At 35.8% G+C, this 27421-nt stretch overlaps 1 protein-coding gene across 3 annotated transcripts in view; it reads left to right on the plus strand.

Annotated features, from left to right (window-relative positions):
- The window catches only part of TERB1 (telomere repeat binding bouquet formation protein 1), a 46582-nt gene that overhangs the window by 6807 nt on the left and 12354 nt on the right, over positions 1-27421 (plus strand). For all 3 annotated transcript variants that reach the window (XM_086689252.1, XM_086689251.1, XM_086689253.1), the window contains 11 exons: positions 6915-7025; positions 7210-7338; positions 9470-9601; positions 10900-10960; positions 11051-11166; positions 11267-11389; positions 18557-18709; positions 20615-20746; positions 21344-21469; positions 22563-22720; positions 26365-26714. In XM_086689252.1, the coding sequence (XP_086545378.1) occupies positions 6915-7025; positions 7210-7338; positions 9470-9601; positions 10900-10960; positions 11051-11166; positions 11267-11389; positions 18557-18709; positions 20615-20746; positions 21344-21469; positions 22563-22720; positions 26365-26714 (1591 nt within the window). The remainder of the gene's footprint in view (positions 1-6914; positions 7026-7209; positions 7339-9469; positions 9602-10899; positions 10961-11050; positions 11167-11266; positions 11390-18556; positions 18710-20614; positions 20747-21343; positions 21470-22562; positions 22721-26364; positions 26715-27421) is intronic.

The raw sequence follows: 27421 nt of genomic DNA on the forward strand, positions 1-27421 counted from the left end.
ATTATATATATGCCATATCTTTTTTATCCATTTATCAGTTGATAGACATTTGGGCTCTCTCCATAGTTTGATAGCTATTGTTGATAATGCTGCTGTAAACATTGGTGGGGTGCACATACCCCTTTAAATCTATAGTGTGAGAAAAACTTTTCAGGAAGGTGAATGGAGAGTCAGGAATGTGGAATTTTGGAAATCAGCTTTAGGAGAATACTTCCATGAGAGAGATTGCTTGAGCTATTCAGTGTCAAGTGTCCATAGATGATGACTGAATTGTCCGCTGGATTTTGTATTTAGGAGGCCATTTGTTTTATTGATAGTCAATTTAGTAGGGGTGCCTGAGTGGCTCAGTTGGTTAAGCATCCAACTCTTGGTTTTGTCTCAGGTCATGATCTCACGGTTCGTGGGTTCGAGCCCCATGTCAGGCTCTGCACTGCCAGTGTGGAGCCTGTTTGAAATTCTCTCTCTCCCCCATCCCCTCTGCCCCTTCTGTACCCCCCTCTTTCTCTCTCTCTCAAAATAAATAGATAAACTTAAAAAAAACAGTACATTTAATATATTTCAGCCCGATTGCAGTATATTGACGTTTAGGTGGGAAATAAGGATCTGGAGACATTATGAATACCTAACTCTTTTTTTTTCTTTTTTTTAAAGTTTGTTTATTTATTTTGAGAGAAAGAGAGAGAGAGAGTATGTGCAGGGGGAGGGGCAGAGAGAGAGGGAGAGAGAATTCCAAGCTGGCTCATAGAGCCTGATGTTGGGCTTGATCTCATGAACTTGAGATCATGATCTGAGCTAAAATTTAGTGTTTTTTGCCCAACCGACTGAGCCACCCAGGTGCCCCAATACCTAACTCATCTTAAAAGCTTGACTGAAGAGAGGTGCCTGGGTGGCTCAGTTGGTTAAATATCCAACTCTTGATTTTGGCTCAGGTCATGATCTTATGGTTCGATTCATAGGATTGAGCCCCATATCAAGCTCTGCGCTGTTAGCACAGAGTCTCCTTGGGCCTCTCTTCCTGTCTTGCTTCCCCTCTTCCCACCCCTCAAAATAAATGAATAAACATTAAAAGAAAAACAACCAAAGTATACAATTCAGTTATTTTAAATATATTCACAGTTGTGCAACCATCACCACAATCAATTTTAGAACATTTTTATCACCCCCAAAGAAACCCTATGCCCTTTAGCAATCACACCCCCCTCCCAACTGTAGGCAATCACTAATCTATTTTCTGTCTCTGGACTTGCCTATTCTGGACATATAAATTGAATCATAGAATATGTGGGCTTTTGTGACTGGCTTCCTTCACTTAGTGTAATATTTTCTTTCTTTTTTTTTTTTTAATTTTTTTTTAACGTTTATTTATTTTTGAGACAGAGCATGAGACAGAGCATGAGACAGAGACAGGGCATGAACGGGGGAGGGTCAGAGAGAGAGGGAGACACAGAATCTGAAACAGGCTCCAGGCTCTGAGCAGTCAGCACAGAGCCCAACGTGGGGCTCAAAGTCACAGACAGTGAGATTGTGACCTGAGCCGAAGTCGGATGCTTAACCAACTGAGCCACCCAGGCGCCCCTTAGTGTAATATTTTCAAGAATTATTCAAGTTGTACCAGTATCTTCATTCCTTTTTATTGCCAAATAATATTTCATTGAATGGATATATCATATTTTGTTTATCCATTTAAGAGTTGGTGGAAATTTGGGTTTCCACTGTTTGGCAGTTACAAGTAATGCTGCTATGAATGTTCATGTGTAAGTTTTTGTGTGCCATAGGTTTTCATTTCTCTTGGGTATATATTTGGTAGTAGAATTGCTGAGTCTATGGTAAATTTATGTTTAGCCTTTTGAGGAATTGCCAGACTTTTTGCCAAAGTGGCTGTACCATTTTATATTCCTGCAGCAATGTATAAGGGCCCCAATTTCTTCAGATCCTTGGTCAACACTTGACATAATCTGTCTTTTCGATTGTAGCCATCCTAGTGGATGTGAAGTGGTTTCTAATTGTGGTTCTGGTTTGTATTTCCTTAATGACTAATGCTGTTGAGCATCTTTTCGTATACTTAATTGACCATTTGTGTATCTTTTTTGGAGAAATGTCCATTCTTTGCTTTTTAATTGGATTATCTTTTTATTATTGAGGTTTTAGAGTTCTTTATATGTTATGAACACAAGCCCCTTATCAGATACCTTATTTATAGGTATATTCTTCCCTTCCTTATATGTGAATTATCTTTTCACATTCTTAATGATATCTTTTGAAGCTCAAAAAATTTCAATTTTAAGTCCAATTTATCCAGTTTTCTTTTATTGCTTGTGCTTTTGTGTATATTCTTGAGTTTTTGTTTATTTTCTTCAGGAATTATTGAAGAAACTAGGTTTCATAGCCTGGGGAAGATAAAACTTGAATTGTTGATGTCATTAGGTGCTTTGGGAAGGGAGGGATTATAATAGAAAGTATCAAAATATGAGAGGGGAGTATAGGAGAGAATAGAGGAATACATAAAGAAGTTTCTTGTTTTCTTCAATTGTGCCTAGAATTGAAAATCACTATGTTCCATCAAAAATCCTGTTTGGCATGTTGTTGCTGATGAGAGGTTTATTGATAACCCATACAGGCAAGCTAACCTTTTTACAGTTTCTATTAATGTAGAATAAGATCAATAAATGATTGCTGTTGCTTCAAGGCAACTTAGTGATAACCTTTGTATTATGGTTTTTCACTAACAAATTGGGTCATGAATTATTTCATTAAACCAAATTGTCAGTTGAATTTCCTTTAAGAGGAAGACTAAATATTGACAATAAATCTAAGTTTCTTTTAGTGTGTTCCTCTGTACTTCTGTCCTGTCTTCATTCTTTATCTTTGAAAGCTTTATTTTTTTTTTGAAAAAAATTTTTCTATTAAAATTTTATTTAATGTTTTTATTTTATTTAGAGAGCACGTGAGCGAGCATGAGCGGGGGAGGGGCAAAGAGAGAGGGAGACACAGAATCTGAAGCAGGCTCTAGGTTCTGAGCTGTCAGCACAGAGCCCGACCCGGGGCTTGAACCCATGAACCGTGAGATCATGACCTGAGCCAAAGTTGGACACTTAACCAACTTGAGCCACCCAGGTGCCCCTATCTTTGAGAACTTTAAATGTTAATTCAAGCATTATGTCAAAATCTACATACAACTTAAAATCCTTAAAACCAAGAGAAGAAATTGTTTAAAGGGTATGGTAAAAAATTTTATGGGAAAATGATTATCTTTCATTTTTAGTTGCAAATAAATATTTCAAGTTTATATTTTGATAAGTCTCACACACACACACACACACACACACACACACACACACACACACACATCCATGCAAACAGTAGCAACAATCAGGATAGGGAATATAGCCTCATGCACCTTTATAATACTTCTTTTCGTCCCTTCCTTGACCCACTTTCCCCAAACGACCACTGATCTGCCTTCTGTTACTATAGAGTAGTTTAATTTTTTTTTCAGTACATGGAATAATACAGTACATATTCTTCGTGTGTGGTTTCTTTCCCTCAGCGTAATTATTTTGAGATTCATCCATGTTGTTGTGTATATCAATAGTTAATTCCTTTTTATTGCTAAGTAGTATTCCATTTTATGGTCATTTGTTTATCCATTCATCTGTTGATGGACATTTCAGTTGTTTTCAGTTTTTGGCTATTACATACAATGCTGCCATGAACATTTGTGTACAAGTCTTTGTATGGACACATAACCTGCTTTCCTTTTGGGTAAATTCTTAGGAGTGAAATGGCTGGATCAAATGGTAGGTGTATGTTTAACAATTTATGAAACTGCTGAACTTTCAAAGTGGCTGTACCATTTTATGTATCCACCAGCAATATATGAGAGTTCCACTTCTTTTGCATCCTTGCCAAATATTGCATCCTTGAGCCCTGCTTTGGGCTCTGTGCTGACAGCTCGGAGCCTGGAACCTGCTTCAGTTTCTGTGTTCTCCTTTCTGTCTGCCCCTCCCCTGCTTGTGCTCTGTCTCTCTCTTTCTCTCTCTCTCTCTCCCCCAGAAATAAATACATTAATTTTTTTTAAAAGGAAAATACTGCTAAGAGAATGAAGTTTTAAATTTTGATGAAATACAATTTATTCATTATTTTTCTACAGATTGTATTAATAATACTGTGTCTAAGAAATTTTCATGTAAGCCCAAGTAGCAAAGTTTTTCTCCTGTGTTATCTTTTAAAAGTTTTATAGTTCCATATTTTACATTACATCTGAATCCCTTTTGAGTTTCTTTTTGTATACGGTTTGATTCAAGTTTGGTTTGTTATGTTTTTGAATACAGATATCTGTTTGTTATAGCATCATTTGTTGGAAAGGCTTTCCTTTCTTCTCTGCATTGCATTTGTGCCTTTGTAAAAAATCAGCTATTCATATATGCATGAGTTTATTTTTGGGCTGCATTCTAGTTTATTGATCTATTTGTGTATGCTAATACAATACTATACTCTTTTGATTACTGTAGCTTTATAAGAAGTCTTGAAATCAGGTAGTTTTAGTCTTCAAGCTTTATTCTTCTTTTTCAGAATTGTTTGGCTAATAGGTCCCTTGCATTTCCATATGAATTTTGGGTTCATCTTGTCAATTCATATTTTTAAAAAGTCTGCTGGGATTAAATTGAATCTATAGATCAATATGGGGGAATTGACATCTTAATATTTAGTCCTCCAGTCCATGAAAAAGGTGTTTCACTCCCTTTATTTCAGTCTTGTTTAATAATTCTCAGCAATATTTTTGAGGTTTTAGTATACATGTTGTTTATATCTTTTGTTAGGTATATCTCTAATTATTTCATATTTTTGATACTATTATAAATGGCATTGTTTTTAAACACCAATTTCCAATTACTTTACCGCAGGGACATAGAAATATAATTGATTTCTGTATGTTAAATGGATATGCTGAAATCCTACTATACTCCATTATTAGTCTTGTAGCTTTTTTGTAGATTCCATCGGGTTATCTATATAGAAGATCATGTTGCACATGAAGGCAGATAGTTTTACTACCTTCTTACCAATTTGAATGCCTTTTATTTCTTTCTCACTTGATGGCACTGGCTAGGTTCTCTAGTACAATATTAAGAGGAATGCTAAATAGAATGATACACTCCCCAGTATAATGTTAAACATCTCTGTCTTATTCCTGATCTCAGAGAGAAAGAATTCAGTCTTTCTCTATTAAGTATTATGTTTACTATAGGGCTTTTGTTTTGTTTTGTTTTGTTTTTGTGGATATACTTTTTCAGGTTGAGGAAGGAGTTTTTCTTCTATTCCAAGTTTGCTGAAATTTTTTTTAACTAGAAATGAGTGTTGGATTTTATCAAATGCTTTTTCTGCATTTGATAAAATGCAGGTGCTTTGATTTCTGCAGGTGCTTATTCTGCACCTCATTGAGGTGATCATATGGCTTTCCATGTTAGTTTATCACATTACATCAATTGACTTTTCAAATCTTAACCAACTATGCATTCTTAGGATAAACCCACTTGTTCATGATGTATTATTATTTAATATGTTGTTAGATTCGGTTTGCTAAAATTGTTTAGACTTTTTACATGAATGTTCATGAAGGATATTGGTCTGTAGTTTTCTTTTTTTTCCTTTCTAATGGCTTTGGTTTCGGTATAAGGATAAGGCTAACCTCATAGAGCAAGTTGGGAAGCGTTCCTTCTCTCCAAACTTTTGGGGAAAGTTTATGTAGAGTTGATATTACTTCTTCCTTAAACATTTGGGAGAGTTTACAAATGAAGCCATCTGAACTTGGAGGTTTCTTCACAGGAAGGTTTTTAAACTACGATTTCAATTTCTTTTATAGATGTAGTACTATTTAGGTTGTCTGTTTCTTCTTGGGTGAGATAATTTGTATCTTCAAAGCAATTTGTTAATTTCACTTGTCCACTTCACCATTCAGCCATTGAATCTATAGATATGAAGTTGCACATAACATTATCTTTTGAATATTTATAGAATCTATGATGGTGCCTTATCTCTCATTCTGATATTTGTAGTTTGTGTCTTTGCTCCTTTCTCCTGATCAGTTTGTCTAGAGGTTTTTCAGTTTTATTGATCTTCTCAAAAACCAGTTGTATTGTTTTCCTGCTTTCAGTATCATTGATTTTAGCTTTGATCTTTATTACCTTCCTTCTACTTACTTTGGGTTTAATTTACTGTTTTTATAGTTTCTTAAGGTTGAAGCTGAGGTCATTAATTTGAGACCTTTCTTCTTTTATAATATAAACATTTAGTGTTGTAAATTTCCTCTCAAATACTGTTGGTAGCATCCCACAAATTCTAATATGTTGTATTTTCATTTTCATTCACTTTATTTCTAAATGGCAGATATTTAAACCAGTGTAGCTTTATTTAAAGAGAATAATACTGCATTTGGATTTTCTGTTCTTCAAAAAATTTTTTTTAATGTTTTATTTGTTTTTGAGAGAGAGAGAGAGGGAGACACAGAATCCGGAGCAGGCTCTGGGCTCTGAGCTGTCAGCACAGAGTCTGCGCGGGGTTTGTGCAGTTTGGGGCACAAACTGCAAGATCACAACCTGAGCTGAAGTTGGATGCTTAACTGACTGAGCCGCCCAAGCACCCCATGGATTTTCTATTCTTATATTTCATGTGAGGGGAAAATCAAATAATTACAAGAAGTTCATTTCAAGTACTTTTATTTAAGCAACATCTTTCTTTTTTTTTTTTTTATCTTTACTGTTGGATAGATTATAAAAGGAATATGTACTCATTATCTTGAAAACAGACATGATAAATATATGTATTTAAAAAGTGAAATTTAAAAAGTGAAATTTAAATGGTTAGTTTTTGAAAGATAACACTTGGTTTAAAAAAGTGAAATTTTTGTTCTTTAGAAATGAAGACTGATCTGAACTTACTATTGGAGTGTCTGAAGTATCAAATGGACAACCCTTTTTCACAAAAGGAAGCTTTGGTCACTATTCATTCAATTTGTCAACAAAACAGTAAGATGTGATAGTGAAGTTTTATCTGTGATTGTAGTTCTTTAGTATTTTGAAATATGAAATATGCATAGCTCTTTTTCTTCAACTCACTCTACTTGTTATGTTACTATATTCATGTGATTTATTTTCTCCTTAAAAGAATCATAGTATCATTTATGTTCTGTTTTGTCTGCACATCTTGTAGGTAATGCAGGTGTTTACTTTCGAGAAATTGGTGGTTTGATGTTTGTAAGAAATCTTGCAAAGTCAAGTGAACATAGCATGGTAAAAGAAGCAGCCTTATATACATTAGGAGCTGTTGCAGAACAAAATGGTAAAATATGAAAACTTTTTTTCATTATCCTTCAAGCATCGTGTTATATTTTAACAGACTACTAAAAAGTAATTTTAGGGGTGCCTGGGTGGTTCAGTTGGTTAAGCATCCAACTTTGGCTCAGGTCATGATCTCCTAGTTCCTGAGTTTGAGCCCTGCATTGGGCTCTGCACTGACAGTGTGGAGTCTCCTTGGGATTCTCTCTCTCTCCCTCTCTCTGTCCCCTCCCCCACATGCATTCTTTCTCTCTGTCTCTCTTTAAATAAAGAAACTTCGGGGTATCTGAGTGGCTCAGTCAGTTAAGTGTCTGACTTTAGCTCAGGTCATGATCTCGCGGTTCATGAGTTCAAGCCCCATGTCGGGCTCTGCGCTGACAGCTCAGATCCTGGAGACTGCTTCAGATTGTTTCTCTCTCTCTTTCTCTCTCTCTGCCCCTCCCCCACTCATGCTCTGGCTGTCTCTCAAAAAATAAACATTAAAAAAAGATCTTTTTCACATTGATTTAAGATACTATTTGTACTTCATGAATTTGCATATGCATATATGTATCTTTGATTTTTCTATTAAGTTCATTATATATCTAAGTACTTGAATCAAAAGACGAAGATAACCTACAACATCTTGTGTATAGAAAAATATACTCTGGGTATAGAAATTCATGTTGGTCAAAACATTTTTCTGTAGTATAGCCAAGATGAAGTTGAATCTAAAGTTTTAGTTTGTCAAACAACTTTCTATCCTTAAATTTTCATCCATTAAATATTTCTTCATCGTTTGGTAAGAACCAAGCTATGTGCTAGTCATTGGGATAAATAAGACATTGTCTTTGCCTTTGAGAGAATGTCCAATAGCTGGTTCTAAATACTGGATCAAATACTAATTATACCTCTGTGTTCAAATTATTACCTTTTTAAAGATTTTATTTTTTTAAAGTTTATTTTTTTTAATAATTTATATACCCTCAAACTCACAACCCCAAGATCAAGGATCACATGCTCTTCAGACTGAGCCAGCCAGGTGCCCCCTCAAATTATTATTCAAACAAAAATTTTTTAATGTTTATTTATTTTTGAGAGAGAGAGAGCATGAGCGGGGGAGGGAAGAGAGAGAGGGAGACTCAGAATCTGAGGCAGGCTCCAGGCACCACACTGTCAGCACAGAGCCCAACGCGGGACTCAAACCCACAAACCATGAGTTCATGACCTGAGCCAAAGTCGGATTCTTAACTGACTGAGCCACCCAGGCACCCCTCAAATTATTTTTTGAAAATTCTGTTTATTGCATTATTATAATGCACACACACACATACACATATACACACACCTACTGTCAGGTATCATGTTTGCTTTTTGGAAAGATATTTTTATTTTTAGAAAGTCCTTAATAGCACAAGTATCATTTGTCTCTATTTTCTAAAGCAGGTTTATGAATCTTCTAAAAGTTTTCTCTGGCTATGTTTTGTTACTTACTCATCTTAAATTTTTTTTTATGTTTCAATTTTTTTTTTAGTTAGGTTTTTATTAGAAATTCTAAGGGATTGTGCACATGTTGTAGCACCTCAATCAAGTATACTTCTGATTAAGATATTGCTTTTTAAAAAAATTTTTTTTAATGATTTATTTATTTTGGGGCGCCTGGGTGGCTCAGTCGGTTGGGCGTCCGACTTCAGCTCAGGTCATGATCTCACGGTCCGTGAGTTCGAGCCCCGCGTCGGGCTCTGTGCTGACAGCTCAGAGCCTGGAGCCTGCTTCAGATTCTATGTCTCCCTCTCTCTCTGACCCTCCCCCATTCATGCTCTGTCTCTCTCTGTCTCAAAAATAAATAAACATTAAAAAAAAATTTTTTTTTTAAATTAAAAAAAATGATTTATTTATTTTTGCGAGAGACAGAGACAGAATGTGAGTGGGAGGAGAGAGGGAGACACAGAATCTGAAGCAGGCTCCAGGCTCTGAGCTCTCAGCACAGAGCCCGACACAGGGCTCAAACGCATGAGCTGTGAGATCACGACCTGAGCTGAAGTCAGACGCTCAACTGACTGAGCCACCCAGTCGGCAACTTTATATTTTGTTTAGCATACTTATAACTTGTGCTAATGCATAGAAATTGAAATTATATTTTTTTTATTTTTCAGTTTACTGTCAGCAGACTTTGTGCACTTCAGAATTGTTTGAAGACTTAACTTGGTTCTTATCTAATAATGATTCAAACACAAATTTGAAAAGAATGTCTGTCTATGTCATATTGGTGCTGGTTTCAAATAATAGTAAGTACATTCTTGTATGTTGCAGAAACATTTAAAAATAATAAATTGAGGGGCGCCTGGGTGGCGCAGTCGGTTAAGCGTCCGACTTCAGCCAGGTCACGATCTCGCGGTCCGTGAGTTCGAGCCCCGCGTCGGGCTCTGGGCTGATGGCTCAGAGCCTGGAGCCTGTTTCCGATTCTGTGTCTCCCTCTCTCTCTGCCCCTCCCCCGTTCATGCTCTGTCTCTCTCTGTCCCAAAAATAAATAAACGTTGAAAAAAATAAAATAAAATAAAAATAAAAATAATAAATTGAAATAGTTGTTCCTTTTATATCAGTGTCTTTTAAAAAATCTCACTAACTTCCGAGAACTACCAGCTTTATTTATTTATTTATTTATTTTTAATTTTTTTAACGTTTATTTATTTTTAAGAGACAGAAAGAACAGAGTGTGAGCAGGGGGAGGGCAGAGAGAGAGAGGAAGACAAAATCCAAAGCAGGCTCTGGGCTCTGAGCTGTCAGCACAGAACCCGACACGGGGCCCTAACTCACGGACTGCGAAATCATGACCGGAGCCAAAGTCAGACACGCAACTGACTGAACCACCCAGGTGCCCCTGAGAACTACTAGCTTTAAAGAAAAGAGAATAGCATATATTGTTTGATATTTATTAATTTTAATAAATAGTAAAGTGATTTGTGTTACTTAAATAACATTAAAAAAAGAACAGCTTTAAAAGCAAAAGAGACATTTGATGATTAGTTTGATTTTCCACTGAATTAGCCATTTAGTTACAGTGTTTACTATATCAGCCAACAATGGCCTAAAATTTCATGTAGCTTGTGGCTAAAATTTTGTTTCTTTTTTGGAGGAAATTTGAATGCTGTCATTCTATAAGCATAGGTAATGTATTTTCCATAATAATTGTGATTACAGATTTTTATCTACTGTAATTCTCTGTTATACTTAGTACTACTTTAAAGTGATTAAAAGTTATTTATTAGAAATATTACTTAAATGTTTTTCATTTCTACAAAATTTAAAAAAAAATTTTTTTTTAACGTTTATTTATTTTTGAGACAGAGAGAGACAGAGCATGAACAGGGGAGGGTCAGAGAAAGGGAGACACAGAATCCGAAACAGGCTCCAGGCTCTGAGCTGTCAGCCCAGAGCCCGACGCGAGGCTCGAAGTCACGGACCATGAGATCATGACCTGAGCCGAAGTCGGACGCTTAACCGACTGAGCCACCCAGGCGCCCCTCTACAATATTATTTATAAGCAAAAGTCATATTTGTGTGCTAATATGGCTGTTTTTTTAAGGGACTGGACAGACACTTGTGAGAGAAACAGGTTGTATTACAGTTCTGACACAGTTGTTCAGGTAAACAAATATAAATTTCTTGTTATTATTCACTACTTAAGACTTTAACTCATTTGTATTAATTTGCTTCTTTTTTTTTTAACCAAATAGGACAGTTCTTTCAAAATATGAGTTGAATTTGTCAGATAAAAATGTTTTCCAGAGTTATCAGTTATGGTCTTCAGTGTGTAGTACTTTATGTGTCTGTGTCAACAATCCTCAAAATGGTAATTATCTCAATATTTAAATATTAAAATAAAATAAAAACAAATGAACTGATGTTTTCCAAATATATTAAAACACAAGTGACTTTGTGTCTTCTTTCAGATGAAAATCAGATGCTTTGCTGTTCACTTTTTCCACATGCTAATGACTGGCTAATAAATTGCATCACACCTGAGGTAATTCGCCCTGTTTGCTCATTTATTGGGCTTACTCTTGCAAATAACAGTAAGTATTCATTAATGTCTAGTTACACTTGAAGAAACATATTTCAAAGCATAACAGAAACCTATTGAGTTAATTATTGAATTAATTGAATTAATGGAGTAATTTTATTATAGTAAGTTGGGTCATTTTGAATGCATTTAGACTACTGCAGATGGGAAAATCTTGAAAGGAGACATTGTTAGGAAGATGATTGGGAAACTGGAGGTAGCAGCATAGTTTTGAATCTCCCCAGATAGCCTCATAAAGCAGAACAACTAGACAGCAAAACTAAAACCCGACAGAGGGTGTTCTCTGACTAAATAGAATTAAATTATAAATGAATAAAAATCAAACATCTAGAAAAGTCCCAAATATCTGAAAATTAAACAAGTCCATGCTAAAACAAAGACCAAAAACAAGAATAACCACAAAACCATGAGTAGAAAAAAATAAATGATAAAGAAATTAGAAATGTTTTTAACTGAATGATAATGAAAACACAACATGAAAAAACTGGGTTGCTGTGGGGCACCTGGGTGGCTGAGTCGGTTAAGTGCCAACTCTTGATTTCAGCTTAGGTCATGATCTTATGGTTCATGAATTTGATCCCCACTAGTATGGATCCTCCTTGGGATTCTCTCCCTCTGTCTCTGCCTCTCTCCCACTCATGCTCGTGCACCTTCTCTCTGTCTCTTCCAAAAATAAATAAATAAACTTAAAAAAAAAAACTGGGTTGCTGCAAAAGCAGTGTTTGGAAGGAAATTTTTCGCACTATAGTTTGCATAAGGAAAGAAGAAAGGTCTCAAATCAATTTATATTTGTTTCCACCTAAGAAACTAGAAAATAAACCAAGTTTAACTCAAAGAAGGAAATAATAAAGAGAATATCAGAAACCAATGAAATAGAAAAATAACACAGCAGGGGAAAATCAGTGAAGCCAAAAGCTGATTCTTTAAAAAGATCAATAAATGGATCCTTTAGCCAGACTAACTACAAAATAAAAAAAGAAGGCCCAAATTACTAATATCATGAATAAGAAGTGACATCACTCTAGATCTTAACAGGTATTAGGATACTAAAGGAATAATAGAAACAACTTTATGCTACTAAATTTGACAACCAACAGGAACTAGACAAATTCTTTGAAAAACACCAACTCAGAAGAAATATATACCTTCCAGGGGGACCTGGGCGGCTCAGTCAGTTGAGTGTCTGTCTCTTAATTTTGGCTCAGGTCATGATCTCAGGATCTGGAGTTTGAGCCCTGTGTTGGGCTCTCTGCTGAGCCTGGGAGCCTGCTTAAGATTCTCTCTCTGCCCCTCTTCCCTGCTCATGTGCATGCACTCTCTCTCTAAAATGAAAAAGAATAGATAATTTGAATATTATTGTATGTATTAAAGAAGTTGAATATGTAGTTTAAAACCTAAAACAGGAATTTCCAGGCCCTGATGGCTTCACTGGCGAATTATACCAAACATTTAGAGAAAAAAAAAAAATCTACATTAATTGCCAGGAAATGGAAGTACAAGATATACCTCCCAACACATTTTAAAAGGCCAGAATTATTCCCACACTAGAGTTTGAAAAAGACATTACAAGAGGGGTGCCTGGGTGGCTCATTCAGTTAAGCGTCCGACTTTTGTTTTTGGCTCAGGTCATGATCTCATAGTTCATGGGATTAAGCTCCTTGTCAGGCTCTGTGCTGACAGTGAGGAGACTGCTTGGGAGTCTCTCTCCCCCTCTCTCTGCCCTTTCCCAATTGTGCACTTTATCTCTCTCAAAATAAATAAATATTAAAAAACATTTTTTTTTACATGTTTATTTTTGAGAGACTAAGAGAAAGCAAGTAGGGGAGGGGCAGAGAGAGGAGGGAGGCACGAAATCTGAAGCAGGCTCCAGGCCCTGAGCTGTCAGCACAGAGCCTGACACGGGGCTCAAACCCATGAACTGTGAGATCATGACCTGAGCTGAAGTCATACGCTTAACCAGCTGAGCCATCCAGGCACCCCAATAAACAAACTTTTTTTTAAAAAAGAAAAAGACATTACAAGAAGACTATATATGAACAAGGATGCAAACATCCTTAAGAAAATATTAACAAATCAGTGGTGCCTGGCTGGCTCTGTTGGTAGAGCATGTGACTCTTGATCTTGGGTCATGAGTTCAAACCCCATGATGGGCACAGAGCTTATTTAAAAAAAATTTTTTTTACGGACTTCAAGCTATATTACAAAGCTGTAATCATCAAGACAGTATGGTACTGGCATAAAAACAGACACTCAGATCAATGGAACAGAATAGAGTACCCAGAAATGGACCTACAAACGTATGGCCAACTGATCTTTGACAAAGCAGGAAAGAATATCCAATGGAATAAAAACAGTCTCTTCAGCAAGTGGTGCTGCGAAAACTGGACAGCAACATGCAGAAAAATGAACCTGGACCACTTTGTTATACCACACACAAAAATAAACTCAAAATGGATGGAAGATCTAAATGAAAGACAGGAAGCCATCAAAATCCTTGAGGAGAAAGCAGGCAAAAACCTCTTTGATCTTGGCCGCAGCAACTTCTTACTCAACATGTCTCCAGAGGTAAGGGAAACAAAAACAAAATTGAACTATTGGGACCTCATCAAAATAACAAGCTTCTGCACAGTGAAGGGAACAATCAGCAAAACTAAAAGGCAACCAACAGAATGGGAGAAGATATTTGCAAATGACATATCAGATAAAGGGTTAGTGTCCAAAATCTATAAAGAACTTACCAAACTCAACACCCAAAAAACAAATAATCCAGTGAAGAAATGGACAAAAGACATGAATAGACACTTCTCCAAAGAAGACATCCAGATGGCCAACTGACACATGAAAAAATGCTCAACATCATTCATCATCAGGGAGATACAAATCAAAACCACAATGAGATACCACCTCACACCTGTCAGAATGGCTAACATTAACAACTCAGGCAACCACAGATATTGGCAAGGATGCAGAGAGAGAGGATCTCTTTTGCACAGCTGTTGGGAATGCAAACTGGTGCAGCCATTCTGGAAAATGGTATGGAGGTCTCTCAAAAAATTAAGAATAGAACTACCCTATGATGCAGCAATTGCACTACTAGGTATTTATCCAAGGGACACAGGTATGCTCTTTCGAAGGGGCACATGCACCCCAATGTTGATAGCAGCATTATCAACAATAGCCAAAGTATGGAAAGAGCTCAAATGTCCATTGATGGACACATGGATAAAAAAAGATGTGGTATATATATACAATGGAGTATTACTCAGCAATCAAAATGAATGAAATCTTGCCATTTGCACCTACGTGGATGGAACTAAAGGGTATTATGCTAAGCGAAATTAGAGAAAGACAAATATCATATGACTTCACTCATATGAGGAATTTAAGGTACAAAACCGATGAACATAGGGGAAGGGAAGCAAAAATAATATAAAAACAGGGAGGGGGGATGAAGCCTAAGTGACTCTTAAATATGGAGAACAAACAGGGTTACCGGAGGGGTTGTGGGAGGGGGAGATGGGCCAAATGGGTAAGGGGCATTAAGGAATCTACTCCTGAAATCACTGTTGCACTATCTGCTAACTAACTTGGATGTAAATTTAATAAATAAATAATTTTTTAAATAAAAAAATTAAAAAAACATTGGGGTGCCTGGTTAGCTCAGTTGGTTAAGCATCCTCTTGATTTTGGCTCAGATCGTGATCTCACGGTTTGTGAGGTCAAGTCCTGCATCATGCTCTTTACTGGCAGTGCAGAATCTGCTTGGGATTTCTCTCTCTCCCTCTCTCTCTGCCCCTCCACCACTCTTTCTTTCTCAATAAATAAATAAACATTCTTTTAACATAAAAAATATTAAATCCAGTAATATATAGAAAAGGTAATATATTATGACCAAGTGGCATTTATCCTAGGAATGCAAGATTGGTTCAACATTGGAAAATTCACCATTTTCACAGGCTATGACAGAAAAGAAAAACTATATGATGATCTAAAAAGATATAAGAAAAGCTTTTACATAGTTCAGTATGTATTTATGACAAAAACTTTTGGTAAACTAGGAATAGACAGAACTTCTCCATGTGATAAAGGGCCTCTACAAAACACTACAGCTAGCGTATTTAATGGTGAAAAACTTAATCCCCTCCTCCTTCCCCACTCTGCCAAGATTGGAAAAAAAATGATAGCCACTCTCATTAGTTTAAGATTTTCCTGGGTATTTCAGCCAGTGAAATAAGGCAGGAAAGTAAAAACGCATAGAGATTGAAAAGGAAGAAGAAAATACAGTGTTTATTCATAGCTGACACGATTGTCTGAAGAATCGAAAATAAAGTTGTAGGAATGAATAAATGATTTTAGCATGGTTGTAGGATCCAAGGTCACATACAGAAATAAACTGTATTTCTAAATAGTAGCAAGGTGGCTCAGTCAGTTGAGCGTCTGAGTCTTGATCTTAGCTCAGGGCTTGATCTCAGCATTGTGAGTTCGAGCCTGAAGTTGGACTCCATGCTGGGTGTGAAGCCTACTTAAAAAAAAACAAAACAAACAAACAAACAAAAAAACTAGGGATAAATTTAATGATATCTGTGCAATGTCTATATGCTTAAAAATATGAAACTTTGCTGAGATAAAGAAAACCTAGGTTAATGGGAGATACCCTACACTCATGGATTGTAATGCTCAGTATTATTAGAATATCACTTCTGAATTTCATTTCTGGATTCAAGACATTCCCCCTCAAAATACCAGCAGGCATTGCTGTGGAAATTGGTGGACAAGCTGATTCTAAAATTTACATGGAAATGCAAAAGGGCCAGGATAGTCGAAACTTTTTGAAACAGGTCAAAATTATGGGATTTATATAACTTGATTTCAATACTTATTATGCAGTAATCAAGAAAGTGTGGCGTTGATGTAAGTGTAGACATATTAGGTCAATGCAGCAAAATGGCCCATATATAGACCCATACATAGATAGTCGTTGATTTTCTACAAAGGTGCCATAATAATTCCATGTGGGAAAAGATAATCTTTTCAACAAATGGTGCTGGAAAGAGTGGATATCCATACACAAAATATGAATCTCAACCCTAATTTTACACTGTATACAAAAATGAACCTGAAATGATCCATAGACCTAAATGTAAGAACTAAAACTTCAAAACTTCTCGACGAAAACTTAGGAGCAAATCTTCATAACTTGGGAGAAGACAAAGCTTTCTTAGAACACAGAAAGTATGAGCCACTAAAGAGAAAATGATAAATTGGACTTCACTGAAATTAAAAGCTGAAAAGGAAAGCCATAGACTGGGAGAAAATATCTGTGAAATGTACGCCTGGTAAAGAACTTACACCTAAGATATATAGAGAATTCTTACAAATCAGTAGGACAAAAAAACAACCTAATGATTAAAAAAAAGAGGCAAGATTTGGTCAGATATGTCACCAAAGGAGATATGAATATTAAATTATACATAAGCATTGAAAAAATGTTTGAAAAAATTCAGAATTATTGTTATTAGAGAAATCCAAACTAAAACCCAAAGGATACCACTACACACTCACTGCAATGGCTGAAAGGGGAAAGGCTAGTAATATTAAATGTTGATGAGGTTGTGGAGCAACTAGAACTTTCTCACATGTTGCTGGTATATTTCTGTATTCACACATTTAAAGCAAATAGTCATGTTTCACATGCAAAGGAACTTAGCTCTATAATTCCAAAAATTGGATTCTCTCCATGATGCTTTGACATTTCCTTTTTATCTAAGAGTCAACTTGGATGAATAATAATTTTAGAACCTCATTACTGTCAGCAAACTGGTATGAAATATAAGATGAAATTTGAAATATTCAGCATACAAGTGTAGACTAGGATGTTCTTGTGTTTATAAATTTTTATTACATGGGCCATAACTAGAAATCATGGTAATACAGTGCCATTTTCATTTAAGCATTTAAAAATACTTCCTAGGGGTACTTGGGTGACTCATTTGGTTAAGGGTCTGACTCTGGGTTTCAGCTCAGGTCATGATCTCACGGTTTGTGGGTTCGAGCCCCATGTCAGGTCTGTGCTGCAGGTGCAGATCCTCTTTGGGATTCTTCTCCCTCCCTCCCCCCCCCTTCCCTGTTCATGCATGCATTCTCTCTCCTTCTCCCCCCATAAAACAAATAAATATAAAAATAAAAATACTTCTTTTTTCAAGAATTTTTTTTTAATGAAAATATTTTGCAGTAAAGAAACCTGTTTTGGAGTCTCCATAATATCGAAAATGTTTGCTTATCCTTTGATAACATTTCCTAACAGTTCCTTTCCCAAATGTAGAAAATTCTGACCATGATGTTTTTTTAGATTAAGATCTTTGTGTTTTGTTGAACAATACAAAAAGTAATTTTTTTGTTTAAATCATCTTGGCTCAATTTGTAGTACTAGGGTATACTGGGAAGAAGGTTTGTGGCAGAAAATCCATGTATCCATTTGTTATAAGCCCACCGCTGGGATAGGGGCTGTAGAGACTGTTGAATACACAGACCCATGGGATACTTTCCCATCAGAATCATTTTCAAAGGGGGAACAAGACACTTCGACTTTTCAAAAATGTATTTTTCACTGAGTCTTTGCTTGGAATAGTTGTTATGACTCTCCATAGTATGTTATAATTTTATGTTCTAAGAATTAAAACAATTAGGCTTAAATAAGATGGATAAAATATGTGTTCTTTTGGAATAGTTAAATTACTTTGCCCTTTGTAGATTCGAGCAATGTAAGGAATGAGTTAAGTTGGAATTCAGAAAATAGGCAGCTTGCTAATTGCAACATCACACTAAATGAATTAATCTATTCTTCATAGCTCTATTGAAGGACTTGAGTTTACTAATGCCATTCTTGCAAGATATACCAGTTCTTGCTAAATAAGAAAGATATCTAACACAAGAGAAACACTGTACTGTGTGTGTAGTTGTTCCATGTGAAAGTGCATTTCTTACTTAAGTAAATGACCTATTTTATGATTAAAGGTAAAGATTAGATTTTTTCATTCTTTAATTTTGGGATTTTTAGTACTTGAAAAAGTCAAGTTAATGTCATATTTAGTGCAAAATAATTGAATGGAACCATACACTTGTTTGCGATATTAATAGTCTTGCTACTTTATTCCTTAAGCATTTGTTCAGAAATACTTTATATCTGTGGGTGGACTGGATGTATTGTCTCAAGTTCTTGTGCAACTGGAATCTGATTCACACAAGACTGTTTCCAGTGCTAAGCTTGCAGTGGTGGTGACAAAGACAGTGGATGCGTGTATTGCTGATAATCGTGAGTAAACATGCTTAGTAATTTTTATATAATTGCGTTTTGTTTGAATTCAACATGGTAGGTGTTGAAATGGTAGATGGAACACAAACATGGTTTGGACTTCCAGTTTCTCACATGTGGGAGGAATCTTAAAACTTATCTAGTCCAACTCCTTGTTTTCCCATGAAGGTTATGACTTCCCTAAGGGTTCAAAACTAGGACTTCCGACTTTGTCTAATGATAGAATCAAGATAAGATTCTGTTATTTCTAAACCTTTGTTTCAACAAAAGAGCAATATTAAGTTAAAAACTTTAAGTTAGAAATGGACATTTGGGAAACATAAGGAATGGAAAACCCAATTTATAGATTTTTAAAAATTATATAAAGAATTAAGTTATGCTTCTTTCTAATAAGTATGAGGTCTGACTTACCCAACCATAACTAGTGTGTGGCAGACTCAGACTTGAACCCATGGCTGCTTCTCACATGTACAGACACTGAGGAATGATAGTCTGTAAATCTCCGTAATAACCAATGCTTTTAACATTCACAAAAAACTGAAAAATAAGTAGGTGATTTTTAAAAAATCAGTTATTATTTTTTTTATTTTGACTTGTTTTATTTTTTATTTTTTTAAATATACATCCAAATTAGTTAGCATATAGTGCCACAATGATTTCAGGAGTAGATTCCTTAATGCCCCTTACCCATTTAGCCCATCCCCCCTCCCACAACCCCTCCAGTAACCCTCAGTTTGTTCTCCATATTTATGAGTCTCTTCTGTTTTGTTCCCCTCCCTGTTTTGATATTATTTTTGTTTCCCTTCCCTTATGTTCATCTGTTTTGTCTCTTAAAGTCCTCATGTGAGTGAAATCATATGATTTTTGTCTTTCTCTGACTAATTTCACTTAGCATGATGCCCTCCAGTTCCATCCACGTAGTTGCAAATGGCAACATTTCATTCTTTTTGATTGCCAAGTAATACTCCATTGTACATATATACCACATTTTCTTTATCCATTCATCCATCGATGGACATTGGGCTCTTCCCATACTTTGGCTATTGTTGATAGTGCTGCTATAAACATGGGGGTGCATGTGTCCCTTTGAAACAGCACACCTGTATCCCTTGGATATATGCCTAGTAGTGCAATTGCTGGGTCATAGGGTAGTTCTATTTTTAGTTTTTTTGAGGAAACTCCATACTGTTTTCCAGAGTGGCTGCACCAGCTTGCATTCCCAAAGATCAGCTTTTAAGGGCCTGCTATGTGCTGGGCTCTTAGTGAGCTCTAGAGACACAAAAATGATTAAGACCTAGTACCTTGAAGAATTTACAACCTTACTATTGATATCAGTATTGTTAGACACTGGGTGAACTCTGTTAAAAATGCTGTTAGGAGAAGTATAACAAAATGGCAGCTTCTTGAATTTTGTTATATCTCACTGTGACAGCTTCAGGGATGCTTCACTGTGTCATTAACATTAGAACCATGGCAGTTAATAATGTATTTCAGTTACGGGCAGGAGTTAGTTACATAGGAAGGTCTATAGTCCATCTAGATAAGAACAGGTGTATAAGGTGAGAGTAAGCATATTCAGCTTTTAGGGAGGTAGTATTATTACTTCATACTCACAGCATTATGCAGGATAATTGAGAAGAAACCATTCTTCATAAAATAGGCTTTAGTAAACTGTCCCTATCTTGGGAAGTGGGATTAATGAGGACTATGTAAGTCACCATATTATTACAATGTATTTATTTATATACACATACACATACATATTAGATATTATATGAGCTATGAATATTAGATATTATATAGTTATGAGATCATTCTCCCAGGATAAGATCTGACATATAGTATATATATATATAGTTATGAGTTTGAAGTTTATACTTTTTTCCCTCTATTTTATACTAATAGCTACTTTTGGAGTAATACTATCCAAGTATCAGATTGTTTCAAAACTTCTGACATTACTGCTTCATGAAAGTCTGGATTCAGGAGAAAAATTTAGCATCATACTTACTCTTGGTCATTGCACAGAGGATTGTGGTAAGTATTAAATTTATTCAGTGTGCTTATTACAACAGTGGAGTGAAAATCCACTTTTGTTTTTTTCCCTCATTTTCATGTGAAAGGCTTAAAAGTACTGCCTTTCTCCAAGTCATTCAGGCCCCAAGCTAGTCATTTTGCTCTTCATCCTTCTTCATCCATATTCTTCCTTATCCCTTTCTGCCCAGTTCCAATTTAGGCCCTTAGCCCCTCAACATCTTTCACCAATGTTATTGGAATAGATTTCTCCTTGTGTTCCCTCTCCCGTATCTCCATTTTTCAATCCACTCTTACACTGCTGCACAGATCCAATCCTGTTCTCCCTTACTGAAAACCTTTGAAAGTCCTATCTTTCTTTCTCTACTTATCACTCTCTTTTTTCTCCTCCTCTTCCATTTTCCTCCCTCTTTCCAATCTTCTCCTGCTCTCTCTCTGTCCATTTTCCTCTTTTTCAACCCTCTCTGCATTCCTCGCTCTCTCTCCTTGCAATCTCTTCTCTCCTCTTTGCTCCCTGCTCCACTTTTCCATTCTCCTTGCTTTGCTGTCTCTTGCTTAGGATTTACTATCTTCTACTCTCATTTTTGATGTATTTTCCAGAGGAAAATCAGTATGACCTTTTTAAAAACAATGGGCTTCCACTCATGATACAAGCCTTAACTGAATCACAGAGTGAGGAACTAAACAAAGCTGCCACTTTTGTGCTTCACAATTGCAAAAAAATTAGTAAGTATATTGTTACTTTAAACAAATACCAAAGTTTATGAAAGGGAATTTGTATCTGCTGAATGAGCCAAACCCCTTAAGGTCCCCAGGCTCTTCTTACATTTGAAAAGCAGAGTATATGATTTGGACATGACTAGAGTGTTTCATCATATTAAAAATCTATCTGGAAGAGAGCAACAGTATAGAGAACTTACTTATTTTATGCATTGTGGACAAATTTAGTTGTAGGACTTAAACTTGAGGTCTACAGGTGACTTATGGTTAAATTATAAAGTACATTTCATTTATTTTAAAAACTGAGTGCCTTTTATTTGCCAGGCACTCTGCTAGGTTTTAGGGATACAATGATTAAGAAACAACAGTCTGCACTCATAGAGCTTAGTTTAACTAGATAAACAGGTAGTCATTAATAATCTCAAAAATGAATGGTTATATATTAACCTAAGGGCTAGGAATGGATGGAGCAATAGAGCTTAGAGAGCATAGAACAAAAGACTGTGTTTTAGACTTGGAGCAGAAAAGGCTTTGGAAGAAGTGATTCTTGAGCTGAGATCTGAATATATAGCATTAACTAGGTGAAAAGAAGGGAATTTGTTATGGCAAATGTCTCAGGTATGAGCAACAGTGAGGCACAAAGACCCTGTGTTAGGAGGGAGCATGCATTGAAGGATTAATGGCCATTGAATTAGTCTTCATGGAAGAAAAATTGCTGCTGCAAAATGCAAAAAGAAAACTTAAAAGATTATAGGAAGGAACCACTCTATGAAAGCTGTTGAAAAAAAACTACTTTAAAACCAGTATCCATACTGGGTGTTCATGTATCTGGCATAACATATTTTCATGATACTCTTTCTCCTATAACTCTGCAGATTAAAGTCTAATTTATGACTGGGGCTTGGGCCTCTGCCTAGCACTGGCTTTGTGTTTATTTTCTATACCATTTAGACAGTTAATTTAGTCTAGATGGGCCAAATTTAGAGAAGGGGGTGTGGGGCATGAGGTTGTCTGTATTTAGTGTTAAAATTACATTTAAAGTGTAAAAAAAACATTTCCAGTAATGGATAAATTAACTATTTTTTCCCATATTATGAAGCTGAAAAATTATGTCTAAGTCTAGGAGAATATTCTTTTGATGAGAATGAAAAACAATTAGAAGACATAAATATGAAAGAGAAGAATCTTGAAGAGTACTGGAAGAAAGCAAAGGAAATTCTACACAGAATAGAACAGCTTGAAAGAGAAGGAAATGAGGTGGGGTTTTTTTGTTTCAAAGAATATAGAACTTTTTTCAAGGTTTTTTGTTTTGTTTTTTCAGTAGAGGTTAGAGGGTAAAATATTTTTCCTGCTAAGTTATTTTTTAAGTTTTATTGGTTTTAAATTCAAAATTAAGTAGTGATACTTGAGTAACCATCTTTGAGCACAGAAAGAAAAGATTTTTAAGAAATGGAAATGATGACTGAAAAAATAAGAGACACGGAAGATAGAGATCTAACATCTGTATAATAAGGGTTCAAGAAAGAGAAAGGATGGAGAAGTAATCTCTCTCTCTTATATATGTATATGTATGTATGTATATATACACACATATACATGTTTCTATATTTTTTTATGTATGTACAATTTGTGTCTTTGTGTGTGTGTACTTTTAAAAAATGTTTATTTTTGATGGGGCGCCTGGGTGGTTCAGTCGGTTGAGCACCCGTCTTTGTCTCAGGTCATGATCTTTTGGTTTTTGAGTTCTAGTCCCACATGTGTGAGCTCAAGCCCTGCTTTGGGCTCTGCAGTCTCTCTCCCTCTCTCTCTGCACCTCGTGAGATTCTCTCTCCCTCTCTCTCTCTACCCCTCGCTCACTCATGCTGTGTCTCTCAAAACTTTTTTTAAATGTTTATTTATTTTTGAGAGAGAGAGAGAGAACAAGCAGGAGGGGTACAGAGAAAATGGGGGACAGAGGATCCGAAGTGGACTCTGTGCTGATAGCAGAGAGCTCCATGCAGGGCTCACACTCACGAGCCAGGAGATCATGACCTGAGCTGAAGTTGGATGCTCAACCAACTGAACCACCCAGGTGCTCCTTTGTGCATGTATTTTTAAAAATAAAAGCATAGTGCTCAACTTAGTATAATAGTATAGTAATTTCATTCTTTTAAATGACTGAGTAGTATTCAATATTAAAGATTATTATAAATTTATTTAACTAGTACTTAATTGAGAGACATTTAGATTATATTCAATCTCTCACAAGTGTAAACAACTCTAGAGTAAATGTCTTGCTACCATATATTTTTTATATATATATGTAAAATATATATAAACATATATAAATATATATATAATAAAAATATATATAATATATTTTGTTGTTGTTAAGTTTATTTTTATTGGAGAGCCTGGGTGGCTCATTTCATTGAGTGTCCAACTTTGGCTAAGGTCATGATCTTGTGGTTCGTGAGTTTGAGCCCTGCATCAGGCTCTGTGCTGACAGCTCAGAGCCTGGATGGAGCCTACTTTGGACTGTGTGTCTCCCTCTCTCTCTGCCCCTCTTCTGCTCATGCTATGTGTGTGTCTCTCTCTCAAAAATAAATAAAACACTAAAATTTTTTTTGTTTATTTTTATTTCTTTTGAGAGAGAGCGAGCAGTGTAGGGGCAGAGAGAGAAGGAGACAGAATTCCAAGCAGGCTCCATGCTGTCACTGCAGAGCCCAATGTAGAGCTCGAACTCATGAACCATGAAATTATGACCTGAGCTGAAATTAAGAGACGCTTAAGCGACTGAGCCACCCAGGTGGTAAATATATATATTTGTAACCACCTTACTAAGATGTAAATCACATTCCATACAGTTGACTTGTTTAAAGTGTACATTTCATTGGCTTTTAGTATACCCACAGAATTGTGCAATCATTACCACAATCAATCTTAGAACATTTTTATCACGCCCCCAAAAAAACCCCATACCTTTTAGCAGTCACCCTCCCTATTTCCCCATCCATTCTTCCCACCTTCCCAGCCTAGGCAACCACTAAACTATTTTCTGTGTCTATATATTTGCCTATTCTGTACTTTTTATATAAATTGAATCATAGAGCACATGGTCTTTTGTGACTGGCTTCTTTCATTTAGAATAATGTTTTCAAGGTTTATACATGTTTATATTAGTATTTCATCTTTTTTAAAAAAGCTTTATTGAGATGTTCTTCACACACCATACCATTTTCCCATTTAAAGTGTACAATTCAGTAGTGTTTAGTATATTTACAGTATGTGCAACTATAGTCATTTACAATATTTTTATCATCTCGGAAAGGAACTCTGTACCCTTTAGGTATTTCCTTGCGTTCTCCATTCCCAGCCATGTGTGTGTATATGTGTGAGCAGGGGAGGGGCAGAGAGAGGGAGGGAGAGAGAGAATCCCAAGCAGGCTCCTTGCTGTCAGTAAGAGCCTGACACAGAGCTTGATTCCATGAACTGTGAGCTCATGACCTGATCCAAAATTAAGAGTCAGACGCTTAACAAACTGAACCACCAAGGTTCCCCTATCTATAGGATTTTTTTGTAAAGATGTGCAAGTTTTATTATGAACAATCCTGTCAAATTGTTTCTCCATAGAAGTTGTGCAATTTATGCTCTCACCTGTAAGTTATGAGAGTGTATACCCTTTCAATTTTTGCCAGTGTCCTAGATGAATGCTGTCTCAGTGTAGCTTTATTGTGCATTTCTCTTATTGCATGTGGGATGGGGCATTTTTTCATAAGTTTAGGAGCTATTTATGTTTCCTTTCCCATTAACTGTTCATCTCCTTTTCCTATTTTTCTATACTATTGTTGATCTTCTTCATATTTCATTATAGTAGCTTTTCATAAATGTTGATAGAAAAATCATACCCCAAGACATGACTTATACATATTCTTTCTAGATGTTTTGATAATCATTTGGTTTGCTTCTGACCTTTTTTTCTTCTGAGTCCGCCCTCCCCACAACTGCCCCAGCCACCCATATTATTCTTGGTCTATAGTAGAGCTTTGAAAAAAATTTTTCATGGGGTTAACTATATTAGTTTTTTTTCTTCATGATTTATTGATTCTGTGTGATATTTAGAAAGGCCTTCTTCCCCTCAGGAATGTTAAAATATTATGTCTTCTTTTAAAATATATACAATTTCTGGGGCACCTGGGTGGCTGAGTCAGTTAAGTGTCTGACTTCAGCTCAGGTCATGACCTTGTGGTTCATGAATTTGATTCCCACATTGGGCTCTCTACTGTCAGTGCAGAGCCCACTTCGGATCTTCTGTCTCTCTCTGTCTCTTCCCCACTCACGCCGTCTCTAGTTCAAAAATAAACATTAAAAAAAAACACACATGCACACACACACATATGTGTGTGTATATACATATATATACACACAAGTTCAGTTTTTTATATATCAATATTTAGCTCATTTTGACTTTTTTTAAGTTTATTTATTTTGAGAGAGAGAGAGCATGAATGGGGTAAGGACAGAGAGAGAGGGAGAGAGAGAATCCCAAGCAGGCTTCACACTGTCAGCACAGAGTCTGATATGGGGCTCAAACTCACAAACTGTGAGATCATAACCTGAGCCAAAATCAAAAGTTGAATGCTTACCCTACTGAGCCACCAGGCTCCCCTCATTTTGACTTTGTTTTTGTGTAAATTGTGAGGTATGGATCCAATTTATTTTTCCCCAGATGGCTACCCAGTTGTCCCCAGTTCATTTACTAAATAAATTCCCCTTTCCTGTTAATGTAAACTGTCCCTTTTATTATGTATATTCTGTTGACAATCATGAACTTTTCCTATATTATTTAAAGAAAGTATAAATTGGATTATAAAACAAATGGGTTATCTTGAAATTATTTACTTGTCATTTTTACATTATAGGAAAAAATACAAAGAGAAAAATACAAGGATAATGTTTCATCTATGAACATAAATATTCAAAATACATTGAAACACCTCCATGGAGATAGTATTGGCAGAGGCCCTGAAGCAGAAGATAAGGATAAAAGCCAGTCTAGAAAGCTTCCGAGTTGTAAATCCCATGGAATTCTAACTACAGCGTGTACAAATGATCACCAAATGAAGACCCTGTTAAAGAGTACAAATCCAGTTGATGCTTGTTATAGGGAGAGTGGACAAAATAAAACTTTATATAAAGCCGATTCAAGCTATAGTCAAAACTTACATGAAAGAACAAATTTTGAAAAAAAGAATTCTGTTTCTCAATCAAGGTATAGTTTAATAATTGTTTCTAACTTTATTTATTCAAGTATTTTTTTTTGTAGTACTATGTTATTAAGCCCTGGGATATAGAAATGATAAAAAATGGTCTTGGGAGGAGCCTAAATGGAAATGTTGGGAATGGAGTTTGGATGGGGAGGTATGGGCCAGTTCATCTAGGGCCTTGCATGTCACAGTCAGGATTTTTGGTTTTCACTCATAGGGCGTAGGGAGCCATTGACAATTTTAAATTGTGTGACATCAGATTTGCGTTTTAGAAAGGATACTCAGAGAACTTAACCTGAAACCCTATACCTGAAGTAACAACACATGCATTAATAATCCATCAGCAATGTAGCAAAAACCAGTTTGTAAATTTAATTTGATAAAAAGGAGTAGTGTGTGATGAAAATATGGCTCAGGATTACCTTTTCATTTGTTCCTTTCACCTCACCTCCAGTTCATGACCTTGCTCCCTCAGATAGCCTGTGGGGCTGGACCTGAGATGTAGCTTTTCTTAAAAATTTACTTGTGTTCTCTCCTCTGATGGATACTGTGCTAGTAGGGAAACTGAAGAGTATTGCTGCTATATTCTGGGAAGGTTGCAATGTAAACGGAATATTAGGGAGATGGATTACATCATCACCACTCCTTTTTTTCCTTTATAAAACCATTCTTTTTTTTTTTTTTTTTTTTTTTTTTTTTTTAATTTTTTTTT

This window comes from Puma concolor, chromosome E2 (genome assembly GCF_028749965.1).
Source record: "Puma concolor isolate L17-30 chromosome E2, mPumCon1.1.hap2, whole genome shotgun sequence".
Lineage (NCBI taxonomy): Eukaryota > Metazoa > Chordata > Mammalia > Carnivora > Felidae > Puma > Puma concolor.